This window comes from Citrus sinensis, chromosome 3 (assembly GCF_022201045.2).
Source record: "Citrus sinensis cultivar Valencia sweet orange chromosome 3, DVS_A1.0, whole genome shotgun sequence".
Classification (NCBI taxonomy): domain Eukaryota; kingdom Viridiplantae; phylum Streptophyta; class Magnoliopsida; order Sapindales; family Rutaceae; genus Citrus; species Citrus sinensis.
This window is the reverse complement of record NC_068558.1, coordinates 8,931,198-8,946,353: the sequence shown is the minus strand read 5'-3', so window position 1 is coordinate 8,946,353 and position 15,156 is coordinate 8,931,198. Positions and strand designations below refer to the sequence as shown.

General features: G+C 28.4%; 1 protein-coding gene, 1 long non-coding RNA gene and 1 other non-coding gene across 3 annotated transcripts; 2 read left to right on the top strand and 1 right to left on the bottom strand.

Annotated features, from left to right (window-relative positions):
- The first annotated feature begins 8,913 nt into the window (after window positions 1-8,913).
- LOC102616767 (uncharacterized) lies at window positions 8,914-10,815 on the top strand. Its single transcript, XR_372607.4, has 2 exons — window positions 8,914-9,102; window positions 9,912-10,815. It is a non-coding gene; the product is annotated as an uncharacterized LOC102616767 (long non-coding RNA).
- On the top strand, window positions 9,261-9,460 carry MIR162 (microRNA MIR162). The gene is given in 1 exon segment (NR_129298.1): window positions 9,261-9,460. It is a non-coding gene; the product is annotated as a microRNA MIR162 (primary transcript).
- Window positions 10,816-12,929: 2,114 nt separating the features above from the next.
- Window positions 12,930-13,787, bottom strand: LOC102623418 (ethylene-responsive transcription factor ERN1-like). Its single transcript, XM_006494202.3, has one exon. The coding sequence runs from the start codon at window positions 13,710-13,712 to the stop codon at window positions 13,062-13,064; it is 651 nt and encodes a 216-aa protein (XP_006494265.2). The 5' UTR covers window positions 13,713-13,787; the 3' UTR covers window positions 12,930-13,061.
- Window positions 13,788-15,156: the final 1,369 nt, after the last annotated feature.

The window sequence follows — 15,156 nt, the reverse complement described above, 5'->3', positions numbered from 1 at the left end:
AACTGCATCCATATAAACATTTTAGTTAGCACCTTATACTATTTATTATTTATAAATTTTTATTCTATATTACACCTATATAACAATACCCCCTCTGTGAACCGAAATGCCCATACCGAACCCACAAACTTGACCCAGATGCTATTTTCATTTCCGACCACTTCACTGGCCAAGGTTGGTACCGATCGAAAGATCGTGCGACACCGGTCATCTCCATGCCATCCTTGTCGCCGAAAAGAATTTGGAAAGTTGTTGATTGAAGCCGCGAAAAGCCGCGGAACCGCCGCTTCAATTCGCCGCGATTTCTCCGGTTTCCGATGACGCCACCACTTGGTTTTTGTTCCCCACAATTCCCTCTATATTTTTTGACCAATCACAACCACCGGGGGAGCCGATTTATCATTGATCGGTCGTTGAAGGATTCACAGCTTTAGGAGCTTGATTCGACGCCATCACCACGCGCGTGGTAGGTCACCACCGCCACTGTTAGACTCAGCTCGGCCAGAAGTATCTAACTCGAGTTTCTCGTCGCCGTCAGTTGAATTCCAGTCACTGTTGGTCGGCATGGGCATTTCGGTAATGTTCATATGGATGCAATTGAAATTAACTTAATAGTTGTGAAGTAAAGTTCAAATAAAAATGAGTGAAAAGGGTTATATGAAAATTTACCATAAAAGACGTAGTGCCATACCACAGTGATACCGCAGGCGGATCCTTATTATTGATCAGATCAGTCACACAACATCATTTTAGTCCACCTAACAGATTGCACAAAATGATATTTCGTTGCAAATATATCCTATGCAAGATTCCATTAAATGTAACAATACTTCATGTAAAATGCTTGTTCTGAAAGTTCTAAATTTTTGAACGTCACAGTACTTGGGATAATAAACTAATACCAACAATTTCAATAACTTATTTCTTTACGGAAATGAAGAAATAAATAAACAGGGTGGACAGAGCTTTAATCGGCTATTATCAAGTAAGCGGATTGTAGAGATATGTGTTAATCAAGGGAATTTTGGTAAAACCATAGTTTTTATTACGACGAGAATCGGTGTTTTGAAAAACTATCAAGGCATCGGGGACAGGCTTTTCCGATGGACCAATCTAATTAATTAAAACAAGTTGTTGGTTTATTGGGGACTTTGTGATGGTGAATAGAGGCCGTGGTTTGAGATGTTTTGGAAATTTTGCATCCGGGTCCACTTTCTTTATGAGTTTGGGACACCCACGTTCAGTAATTTTTACTGATATTGAATCTAGTTCTGTTTAATGTATATAATGAATGAATTCGGTGGTTGTAATTTATCTCTTGAATTCTAAGAAAGAATTAAATAACTTGTCGAATAGCAATATAACATTGACTGTTGATTTTTTCTTTTCAAAGCCATTTTTGGTTTTCTCTATTTTAATTATTGAGCTTCAATTGTGTACTTCTTTGACCTTAGGGTGCGTTTGGCACACTGTATTGCATTATGTTGTATTGCATTATTTTAATATTGGTGTATTATATTATGTTGTATTGTATTAGAACTGTATTATAATAATGCTATACAATGTTTAGTACTACATTATACTATATTATTTTTTTGTAATTAATTTAAATTAAATATTATATTATATTAATATAATATATTTAAATTGTATTAATATTTTATATTATTATTAATTTTAAATTAATATTATTGAAATTTATTCATATTTAAATATTTTTTATTAGTTGCAATAAGTTATAAATTTATTGATAAATTGTAATGTAAAAATAATAAATAAAATAATATTATTGAATAATAAATTATTTGTTTATTAATTTATATTAATAATTATAATATAAAAATTAAAAAAATTGTGTACTTCTTTGACCTTATTGCATCGATGTTGGACTTCAATTGTTTATTTCTTTGAGCTTATTATTAGTGTTGCGCTTTAATTGCACGTATGTCTATTTTGAACCATATATAATATTAAATCCCAGAAATACATACTGGTACATCAGTATTAAAATTATTTAATTTCGAGTCTGTTCGTATTTTCACAAAATCAGAATCTTAACATATTGGTTTGGCTCTTTAAATGGTTGTTCTCCGAACTTTCAGTTGCATCGTTTTAAGAGTTCGAGCTTGCAAACGAAATGGACGAAGAAAAATAGAAGAAGCTTCGACTGAACTTATACGTGTAGATAGAAAGAGTTTAGGTTAAAATTGGGCCAATCGTACCAACCCAATCGCTTTTTAACTGTGGGTTGGTTTGGGTTTGATTTAAGTTTTCTGGTGGAAATGTTTTTGTTTTGGTAAATTTAATTATATCAATATATCAAAATTATAATAATTATTAATTATTACACATATTAATTATTAAATAAATAATTCAAATATGAAAAAAATATTTTTTAAAAAAATATAATGGATAAAAATTATAAATAATAAATTTTGCAATAAAATTCATCCTAAATCAAATAATACTATGAAATCATATAATAAGTTTTTAAGATATGCTTGGTAAATTACTCATCCAATTGTGATTGTATATGGAAATGACAAAAATATTGGTATTTATATTTCTTTCTCAAATAAATAACACTTAAATTTTATTCTAAAATTGTTTAATACAAAATTTTGTTTACTTTTTTTTATCTGTTTATATCTAAGAAAAAAATTAATTAATATTTAATATGATAATTAAAGCTATTTCTTAATTAATTACTAAAATTTTTATTTAGTTCATTTTTAGCTCAAGATTAATTTAGAACTTATAGATAGAAAGAGTTTTAGGTTTGAAATGCAGAAATTATATAATTTCGAAATGAGTTCAGTATGGATAATGGGGTGACTAACTTTAGTTATGTTTGAAATTGAGGTGTTGTACCTTTTAAGTTACAGCTACTGTGAAAAAAAAACTGTAATTATGAAACAAAAGTTAATAATATATAGTAAATATAATTTTTAAATAATAATTTTGACAAAATTATTAAAGATATAATAAATTTTTCATCATACAAGTAAAAAATTATATCAATATAACTTTCAAGATATAGCAACCAGTATTTACCAAACACTTTATTATTAAACTACAACTGCTCATCCTCAATTTCAAACGCACTCAATTTCAAACGCACTGTTTACGTGCACTAACTTCAAACTCAATAAAATGAAACTGACAGGTCAACAACTAAATTTGAACAAAGATAATTTAATATAGTACCTTTTAAACTATAAATGTCCGTCTTTAATTCTAAACACACCGTTTACGTGCACTAACTTCAAACTCAATAAAATGAAATATGCACCGCTTACGTGCACTAACTTCAAACAAATTAAAATGAAATTGACAGGTCAACAACCAAATTTGAACAAGTACAATTTGTTTTTGGGTTGAATTGATTTTTTTTTTGGTAATTTTTAAAAACCTCCCCTGAGGTTTGGGCTTATTGCAAGTAGATGTCGACAATTTATTTATTTATAAAAAACCTCCTATCGTCAGTTAACTTTAACATTGACCGTTAGTTGACTATGCAAAGACAATATTACCCTTAACAACAGTTTGTAGATAGAAATAACTAAAAAAAAATTAAAATTGTTGGCTATTTTACCCTCTTTAAATTATTGATATTTTCTTAAAGTTCCTACAAGAAAGATAAAATTAAAAATTTGAAAAATTCTCTTTAAATTATTGATATTTTCTTAAAGTTCCTACAAAAAAGATAAAATTAAAAATTTGAAAATGAAATAGTTATAATCTTTACCTATGATATTGTAAATCTTTGGAATTGATAAGGATAAAATTGTCAAAAAATAGGGTTTGTGCTTTTCACGCCAATAATTTTAATTTTTTTTTAGTTATTTCCGTTTACAAACTGTTGTTAAGGGTAATATTGTCTTTGCACAGTCAACTAACGGTCAATGTTAAAGTTAACTGACGGTAGGGAATTTTTTATAAATAAATAAATTCTCGCCATCTACTTGCAACAAGCCCAAACCTCAGGGGAGGTTTTAAAAAATTACCCTTTTTTTTTTCTCAGCTTGGAATTCATTAAATTAGAAAAACCGAGCTAGTATTAATTGGTTACAGATCCACGAAAAATGAAATCACGCGGGGACAGGGCAACGCTAGAAATTCGATCCACAAGCGGGTGCATCGAATATGAAAAATTATTTAATACAAAAATTAAAAATTTATACAGCTACAGTATATATTACAGTTTTGAAATGAAATTATACACATTATATCTACCCTATAATAGTGAAAAAAAAGTAAAAAGAATGAAACGCTTTTTTTATTTAAACTATTAATTTATTTGAATAATTTGTATGTCATTAAATCCTAATTAATGTGAATTTAATTGATATTATAATTTTTTATTTAATTACTATGTGATTTGATTAGAACGAAACAATTGCAATCCGCATTGCATGTTAATATGAATTTGTGTCAAATCTGCATTCTAACCATAGTCCATAGACACTGAGTTGGGATTTCATTAATTTACGGATTTGATTAGACTAAAAAAAATCCATTTAAGTAAAATTAGTAAAATCTGACATAATTTATTTATCGACACAAACATAACATAAATTAATTAATTAAAATTAATAAATTAGACATGAATCTATCTATATCAACTCTTTTTTTTTATAATTGAGTTAAGAGTTTAAGGGCTTACTTATTAAAGATCTGAAATTTGAAATTTTATTAATTTTAGATTTTTTTAGAATTTACTTTTTTTTGGTAATTTATGTCTGATATTCAAACATTTAAGTTTGAAAAAAATAATTTTTTATGATTTTTATCTAAATAAGAAGACATGAATGATAAGTAAATATTATATTTAAAAAATATCTCTAAAAAATATATTTATTTCTTAAACTATAAAAACTAATCTCTTTTTTATTTTGCTTTACGAGTACATGAATGTCAAATAACTAACTTATAAAACAAACAAGATACTACTTATATTAAGATATTAAAAAAATAAATTTGTCATTCAAATATTTTTATTTAGGCTCATTCCAATTTTAAAAAAAATTCAAATTCATTCAATTAAAAATAAAAAACTAACTAAAGCTCCATTTGTTACAGCTTTTCAAATAGAACTTTAATAAATAGAGTTTTTACCAAAGAAAAATTTGTTGTTTGGTTGTCAATATGAACTTTTATTAAGAAATAATAAAATTACTTTAATAGATAAGTTTTTTAAAGTTATGTTATGAAAAGAATAAAATAAGATTATCAAATAAGCAGAGAATATTTTAGATATTTTAATATTTAAAAAAACTTTTTAACTTCTACTCCTTAAAGCCCAACATTTGAGCTTTTACTAGTAAAGATAAAATAACTTTTTTAAGCTTCAAAAGCTCTATTAGAAAAACAACCAAATAACAATAAAAATTATTTTAAAAGTTTACTGGGATTGAGTAGGATTATTGGCACCCCTCCAAATACATCTTAAACCCCATTTAATTATGTTATAATTTTACCCTTTATTAAAATTACATAATAGAAAATTTTCTAATTAAACCTCCACTCAAAAGTCAAATAATTTTTTCCTTTATAAAATCTAACATTTTAGAAATTAAAAATGTTGTTTTTTCCTCTAATTTTAGGGTAAGAAATTTACCATCGATAGCTACAATAGAGAAAATGAAAACCCATTAATTTTCTTTTAAATAGAAGAGACCTCATTGTTGAAATAGGGTTTAATAATAAAAATTAAAGAATGAGGTTTATACAAAAGTTTTAATTAAGGGTATTCTGTTATTGATGGAGGTGTTAAAAGAATTATATAATTTTTAAAACATTTTAATGGGGTTAATTAAGAAAATGGGTGTTAAGAAATATTTAGAGGGGTGCCAATAGTCTTATTCTGTGAGATTAAATAAATATTTATGTTCATTAAATAAGTTATATCAATAAAAGTACTAAATCACTTATCCATTAATAATTAATTATTTTACGGTGTTGAATTTGTGTGCGATCTGCAAAATCAGTTCTGTGAACCCCTACTCTCATAGTTAAGAAGGATTGTGAGAGTATGAGTTCGAGTTTTCACGAACTCAAAACTTTCTCAATTAAGCATTATGTATGATTGTGTGGAGTTTATTTGTAAGTCTTTCTCCCTTGCGAAATGCGAATGGAATAGAGACATCACTCGTTTGTGAGGGTTACTTATCTAGACATATACTTTATAAATTTAATATAATAATGTAAGTCTCAGTTATATATATCTAATTATAAATATTAGTGTAATGTCTATTGTAATAACAGTTATAAATATTTATGTAATATAATAATTTGATATGTAATCAATATTAAAAAAAAAAAAAACATTGAAGCTTTAACCAGTATCTAACCAAACGTGAGTTGGTATAGTCGGCGAGGTCTAATTGACCAAACACGTATACAATATTTTGTCCACTATTATTGGCGTAGAAGAAAAGAACCATTATCTTATTCAAATATTAAATTTTATAACCAAACAAAAAAGGCAGAAAGGGACTCTCTTGAAAAATTATGAGCTATGGAGCCTGGACCACAACTCAATCAATCCTTAGAAAGCCAAGTCATTTAATAAGAGACTAAACTTATTTACCAGCTACTGTTCAAGAAAAAAGGTAAATCACTTGCTTGATCCTTCGAGTTGTCGAGGAGTTAGCGTCTCAATTTAAATTAATGAACCAATTAAGATCCCTGCGTGATAAATAAATTATCTCTTGCTTTGAATTTAAAAGTATTTTGAGATTGGATAGTTGTAACTTAAAAAATATAGTATTATAATTTTTAGTGAATATCAACTACCGTAATTTAGAAGTTATGTTAATATGATTTTTTACTTATATGATAAAAATTTATTATACTTTTAATAATTTTGTTAAAATTATTATTTAAAATTTTATTTATTATATATTATTAACTTTTATTTTATAGTTACAATTTTTTTCCTCAGCAGCTGTAGGTTAAAAGTTATGACACCTTAATCCTAAATAAAACCTAAACTTAGCCAAAATAGAATCTAAATATAAAAATATCAAATATAAATTGGATATCAATTAAAAGAGCAGTTTTCAAATTTAAGAAACCATTTTTAGTTCAGAAGCATCTCCAAGACATACGCCATACGGTAATTTATCCTTTTTAGAGGTCTCTTGAACCCATTTCTCTCTCATCACCACTTGCCTCGTCTTTGAGACACGGGCAACTTACCCAGTGTGCTCTATGCCTCTATCAGTCACTCTTTCTTAGCGATTTTTTTTTTTTTGTGTGGCTTTAATTTTTTTTTTTTTGGATGGACTATCTAAACCTAACAAATTTATCTCTACACTCATTTTAAAAAATAAATTCATTATTCAATTTAAAATCTCAAAATTATCCTTCACTAATCTTTTTCTCTCTAATTCACCTAACAATTACATGTTCTCTTTATACTTTCACATTCTAAAACTAAACTCTCAATTTTACTCTTTTTTGGATTTTTTTCCTATTTGCTTTTATTAGTAAATCAGTATCTCTATTTTTTGTTTTCTTGATAATCATGAGTTACTAATTTTTTCCACAAATTTAAATTTTGTGGTTCGTAAAACTTAATTTCTTGATAATCATTAACTTCCATGGCTAAAAATATTTGGTAATTTTCATTTTTGAATGACGGACTTTGATCCTCTTAGTTTATGATAGCATAAAACTAGACCAATTATTTGCACTTTGTAGTTAAAAGAAAATATATGAAGGGATTGATGAGAATTAAGGAATTGAGAGTGAAAAGAGAAGAAATGATTAATTAAGTAATTTTATCAAAAATTATTTTAACAATAAAATTCTTAATTAAAAAGAGGGTGTAGAAAAAAAATAATGAGTTCAAATAACCTCACTTATTTATTTTTTTAGGGTCTATTTGGAATTGCTTTTGAGAGAGTCAAAATAGATTTTTAAAAATTAAATGTTAATTTTAGTGTTTTGTAAAATTTTTAAAAAAACATTTTTAAGAAAAATCGTTTCATCTTACAATAGCTTTTTAAAACATAATTTTGAGAATTAATTTTACACTTAATACAATTTCATTTATATTCTCATCTATATTATAAAAATCTAAAATTATCCTTATTAATTAAAAAATAAAATTATTAAATTTAAAGAGAATATTAATATTGGCAATTACATTGAAATAACAAAATAAAAAATAATTAATAATATGAAATATTTATTTTAGTTGTTTATTATTATATATACACAGTACAAAATATTAAATAAATTTTATTTAATTCATTCATTCACATTCTTATAGTAGCTTACAGTAAGATTTATCGAATAGATAAGACTGTTTTTTAAAATTCATTTGATTTTTAAAAATAAATTTTACTAAATATTTAATTGATATTCTTTATAACTAATTATTTTTACAGTATAAATAATAGTAATTATTTTAAAGAGTGATGATATGGCTACAAATTCTTGTACAAACTTATCTTGTACAAACTGATGTGGCATTAATTCATTGGTTGAATGAAAATATAAAATAATAAAAATAAATCATGTGGACGAAGAGATATTTAATTCAACCAATGAATTAATGCAACATCAGTTAATACAATATAAATTTATAAAAGAGTTTGTGGCTATATCATTACTCTATTTTAAATCCAAACTAGCCTTTACTAGAAGGTGGATAGATATCTCCATGATAAATCATAAATTTATCAATTCAAATCTAGAATAAATTTCGTATTATAATAAGTTAGGTTGTAATAACTGGAAAAAATAATTAAAAAATTTTCATGTTAAAACAAATCGATCATGATAGGAAGGTAGGAATAATACGATGATGATGATGATGATAAAAAAAAATGTTTAATAATGTAAAAGTAACGAGCTTGAGTTTAGATAAGTTAATGGAATTAGGGGGCTAAAAGAGTAAAATCGGAAAACACGTGATTATGTATAGTAAATACCACCATCAGAAAAGTCACAGTCTGTCTCTCTCTCGTTAACAAAAACAAAGAGACACAAAGAGAGAGAGAGAGGGGAGAGAGAGAGAAAGAGTGTGTGATAAAAGAGGCACAGTGACAGGCACAGCAGCCACAGCAATGGTGACTCTTCTGAATCCTGGTTCAAATCCATTCCTCTCTCAAATATTTCTCTCTATTTTTTTAAAATTAACACACACAAGCATTCACAATTCTTTTGTATTTGCACGTATGCCGTTCGTATAATTGTTTTTTATTTTGTTTCATTAAGCTTTTAGAACGTTAGATCTCTGTTACTCGAAACTGTTTGCACTGATCTGTGCTGCTGATAAATCTTTTTTTTTTTTTTGAATTTTTATTTAACAGAAAATAGAGAGAGTGAAGTCACTGGAGGCAGCGGTTCATCGATCACTTTGTGCAAATTTTGTTGTGAAAAATAACACAAAATACATGAATCGATCGATAAACCTCTGCATCCAGCGCTCACTCCAACTCTATTCATCGCTCCGTCCTCGCTTTTATTTTATTTCATTTAATTTTTTCTGACTAATTGTAAGAAAAGAAAATAAAAAATTAATTAATGAATGAAAAATATTCATTTGTTGTCATATATTTTTGTTAAAGAAAAATTAAAATTAATGAGATAATCTTTGTTTCGGGCTATGCAGGGAGCTAATGGTAAATTCACTAATAATTTAATCTAGTCCTTTAGCCTCTGTGTGTGTGAGAGAGAGAGAGAGAGAGAAATTCAACCATTTCATTTATTTATTTTTTATTTTTTGGTTTATAACTTCACAAGGATATATTTGCTCAATGATTTTGTTTGTGAATCATGGTGATGATGATCTATTTTATTGATGCTCTGATCTAAAACAGACTTCTCAGAATGATTACGTGAATGCAAATTTATTTATTTTTTTTTTCCGCAAATTGTGGTGGATCATGTAATAGTGCTTTACCGAGTGATGTTTCAAGCAGTAGAAGCAGCTTCTTTCCCTGACTGGCCACCCATGCTCGAATTCGGGGGCTAGTAGTAGAAGCAGCTCTAGACTCATCTCGTTTCGTGTGATCATATGGGAACTTTCTCCTGTTAGAATTTTTATGAAAGCTAATATTTGGTAATGCTGACTTAATTGCTACCTTCCTGTGTTGTGGTTGTTGTACTCATGAAATGATTGCGGCATTTTTTAATTTCTGCGAACCTGTCGAGCTCCGGTTCCAGAGTGTTTTAATCATATAAATAATTTTTTCTGCCAATTGGTCGTCCATTTTAATCTGGGAAATTATTATTCTGGTGAAATTTACACGACAGGCTTCCAGAATAAATTCTATTCCAATTATATGTGTCATTTTCTTGATCATGTAGTCAAAAGTAAAGCTTAAGTTACTTGTTGCTTTCACTGGGAAGGAATAGGAAGGAAAGTATTTTTGGATAACAGCTTCCAAGTGGGGATAGAAAAAACACGTACTGTGACTGTCGTCATTGCTTCATTAAAAGAAGAATCTGCAATCTATCTGATGACTAGAAATGGAATCTGGTACCTAAATTCACTGAAACCAATTTCTGGATTGGATTCTGTATTCAAAAATAGAAATTGATTCCCTCGTCTAGCTAGCTAAGGAATCAATCAATCAGATATGAGGTGGGAATTCTGGTTCTGGGAATATAAGAATTCCAATTACTCCAAAAGGAAAATAAAAGAATCCCGGGAAACAAACATCAGCAAAAGTATATCCGCTCTCGGTAGTGTTTGTTATTCTTCTGTGTGTATTTGGTTTTAATTCGCTGCATGGTTGTACTTTGTATTGTACTCGTTTTTATCATGTTAATGAGAACTTTTTATTTGTATTTTAATTTTTTTTTTCGTTTGGTGACTCATTGGTTAAAGTGTGTATGTACTGATTTGACCGACGGAAGATTCAGGATTTTACAGGCTGTGTTTTGTTTTTGAATTTGAAAACACAAAATCTGAAGAACAGTAAACTTGGTTGATGTGTCTATTAATTTTAAATTTGTACTTTTCACGCTAGTCTTCCACGGAAAAATAATTCGGCATAAAAAGTTAAAACAAAACTTCGCTATCGTATTCGTCACTCGCTGCTTTGGTTTTATCCGCAAATAATTAAAACGGCGAGTTGGAATTAATATGTGATAAGAGGGCACGGGTGATGCTTTTTTAACGTGTCTCATTCCTCCGATATAGTTTATGGAAGCAATAATAGCCTTGTAGATAATGTAATCAATTATGACGATGACAAATGAATTAATTATGGCAATGTTGAAAACATAAGGGAAAAAAAAAAAAAGAAAGAGCTTAATGATGTTTATGATGGCTTCCATTGTTTTACAATTGCAAGGTGTTTTAAATAAACAAAATCAGTTTATATCATTAAGATAATCAGATGATGATGATGCTGATCAAATGAGATGGGCTATGGGGTCACACGTGTCTGATGCTCGAGAGTGGATATTATAGATGGGACAACATGTAATGTGCGTTCATTTGTAAACCGTAGGAATTTGGGATTATTCTCATAATGACTAATAATAACATTCTTCTCCTAATTTATTTGTTTGTCTTAAGAATTGATGCTTGAAGTCACAACATTAATAAAGTTTTTCAGAACGTATTTTTTATTTTTCAAAATTTGAACCAATATTAAAAATATGAAACTTTTAAACGCGCCCAAAATTAAGTTGCCCGATCGAATTGTTTAAAATTATAAATTAGTAAGCACACTGTGCTCTAATATTTAATATTCATGACGTTACATTTGGAGAAATAACCCATAAAATTGTTAATATTTGTAAGGTAAATTTTGAGTATCAAATTTAATAATATGATAATATATCTGCTAAACTTTTACAAGGAAAATGAGTTATCGAGTGCATGAGAAGGCACTCTGGTTTGCAAAAATTCTGTACTTTTGAAAAATAGTTTGTGATTGTAGTAACTAACGCAGCACAATTTATCTAATTTTATTGGGTCATAATTAACCAGCTAATTAAGGGCTTAAGTGGTCAAAAGTTTTCTTTACTGAAGCCTATGAAGTAACTAGTAAGGAAATGTCTATGTGCATAGATGGTAAATGTGAAGGATGTTCTGCTCTGGAGGAAATTCAAACACCTTTACAGGTTAAATTAATTTATACCATGATCAAGGTTGGTGATGGATTGGCTTATCATAAAGGAATATTAATTTACACAATTATTGGTTGAATAGTGTCGCGCGCTGTGACTACAACTTGTGTGTTGATATATATATATATATATATATATATATAAAACAAAACGCCAATCTGTTAATTCACTTTGGATACTTTAATGTCGTCCTACCCTCCCTCTCGCCCACCAAAAAAAGGGAAAAATAACGTCTTTGATCAAATTTGGTGTTTTGATTATTTATCTAACTTGTCTTGATTGTCTTGAATATCTTTTGTTTTGTGTATGAATGATCTTCCGGATCATCGCCATTAAAAATGATGTATACATGGATACTTGGGGCTCACATCAATATGTTTATATCACACTTATATAAATTATGATTTACTGGCTTCTTTCATCCGTATCATTCCTTTTCTTTAAAATTTTCAATTTCATGGCTGGTAAAAAAGAAAGGTTTGGATAACACTGTTAATTTACTCGCACGCATGTGCAAATCTAGCTGTACAAATTGAGCCAAGATACACACAATTCAGGACAGATGAGTGATACATGATAGCATAATTAAACCACATCTCATAATTTTGAACTCAAATGTAATTGAGTAAATTGTGTAAATGTTGTCCATTTTGAAACCCAAAATATATCTACTAAGTTAAGAGGCTCAAGGCTTATAAAATAGCTGAAACAATAGTCATTATCATTATGGAGTATTATGTCTTTCCCATCGGATCACAGGACCTCCTAGATTCAGTGAAAATAAAACAATAATAATTTTTTTTAGACATTGAATTGCGAGTTAGCTCTAATACAAATTGTACAATAGACTTTACATATATGTAAATTTAATTTAACTTACAAACGGACATCAACAGGCAACATAACTTTTTTTGCAACTGAAACTACACAAATCGAATTCTAATGATGGATTTAGAGATTCAAGTCCTCGAACTTCCTTGACATAGAGAAGCACTAAAAGAAGGAGCAACAACAACAGAAGAATAAACCTTAGAGCTGCCAAATGAGAGCCCGTTATCAAAATTACCATGGGATTTAACACTACAATCTGCAGTACTAGTTGAAGAACAAAATATAGTTTCTTCAACGAGTGTATCAAAATTGATCGATTCGTCATCTCTATTAGCCATATTATTATTGAGAAATTTTGATGATGAGCTTATTGCATGGCTCTTTGTGACTGCTGCCTGCTGAAGAAGCTGATGAAGCCTTGGATTCTTTCCTAGTAAGCTGTAATTAATTTCCTCATGGAAATTAATGATTCCATGATGTATGAAGTTGGTCTTTGCATTTCTTCCTCTCAGAAGCCTCGCGGCGATGTCATAAGCCATGGCGGCTTCTTCTGCTTTATCAAAAGTTCCAAGCCATAGCCTTAGCTTTTGGGAAGATTCTTTTATTTCCGCTACCCATCTGCCCGATGGCCTTTGCCTCACCCCAAGAAATCTGCTTTTTGATCTATTTCCATTTTCATGCAAGTTGTTATTGTTGGTTTGAAGAGAAACTAGGGTTTGATTTTTATAAGGGTTTCGAGACTTATAAGGGGGGAGTTTCGAACTCTTTTTGGTGTCCATGGGAGTCGGAGAAAGATTTGATTAATTTTTAGAATCAATCAGAATGATTATATACATACACGCACATACATAAATTATGAATGATGATGATAATGTCATGTTGATTGTCTTATTATTTGGGTTTAATACATATAAAAATTATTAAATAGTTACAAGACAAGAGAATACAGTAGATTCGATCCTATCATAGAGAAAATAACAATCGAGAAAATATATACATACATATATATAATGGCATTATTTGGCATAATCAACTTTGATGTGCTATTTTTCTCACAAAATAAGAAACCCCTTTGATGTGCTATAAGAGCAACTTAACCCACCAACTTTTTGTACTTAGTCCATTAAAAATCACTTTATATATATATATATATATATATACAATCTCTTCACACACACATGTATAATCATTCTTAAGTACAAACGCCTCATTTTTTATATATACGGTCATTTAGTGAAAGCATCCCATCATATCATAAAGAAAAGAGAAGTATCTCACATTTCAATATATATATAATCATTAGGAATAAGAACAACATAAAAGGGAGAAAAAAACAAAAAAAAAATGAAATTCTTTATAGTTGTTTACACATGAAATTATTTAAAATATATCAAATAATTAAGTAAAACTTTTAAATTGATATAGGAAGTTTAGGGCTTCAACTCTCGAATTTTCCTCACCTAGTTGATAATTTAATTACTAAATTTGCTATACATGCCTAGTAAAAAAATAAAAATAAAAATAAAAAGTACATATTATTGATGTTATTGACGGTATGTAATTTGGGGATTTTTCATTAACTCCTGCATCACTCATAGTACCATGGAACATACAATTGAACTTCTAATTGGCATGGTCTATTAGTAATTTGAAAATGTTTTTTTTTAGAATAGTAATTTGAAAATGTTAAAAGGTGATCAGCTTGAAAATTACCTCCGCTAGAAAAATCCAAGCAATGAGCTTACACATATGAGTATGTTTAAAATATATGTTATCATTATGAAATAATGTAGTATTTAATTCCCCAAGTGGCTTAGATCCAATAGCCAACAAACAAAACAGTCTCCACGTTTCCTTTATCCTTTTTCATTGCCTCTCAAGGCTTAATTAAAAAAAAAGGAAAAAAAAAAAAGAAAAATGCACGTATGCACGTTTGCCATTACTTTTCTCATTTCCCTTTCAAATTTTAATAAAAAGTTGCTATTCAGTTTCTTGTGAACTGCAAAAATTCAGCTGTTCTTTTCACCTTTCTTGTTGGATGATTCTTCGTTGTAAAATTTTATATAATTAAATTCACTGTCTCACGCTTTATTTATAAAAGTTTTTTCTGTAATTCACGGCTTTTGATTTACTTAGATAGAATATAGATCATCAAAAGGATCATTTGTTAGCTTTTCGTTGGATTCTTCATCCAATTTGACTGTTTGATTCCTTACAAACAAA

Coding starts and splice junctions, on each gene's coding strand:
- LOC102623418 (XM_006494202.3), bottom strand. CDS start 13,712: ATGGACACCAAAAAGAGTTCGAAACTCCCCCCTTATAAGTCTCGAAAC.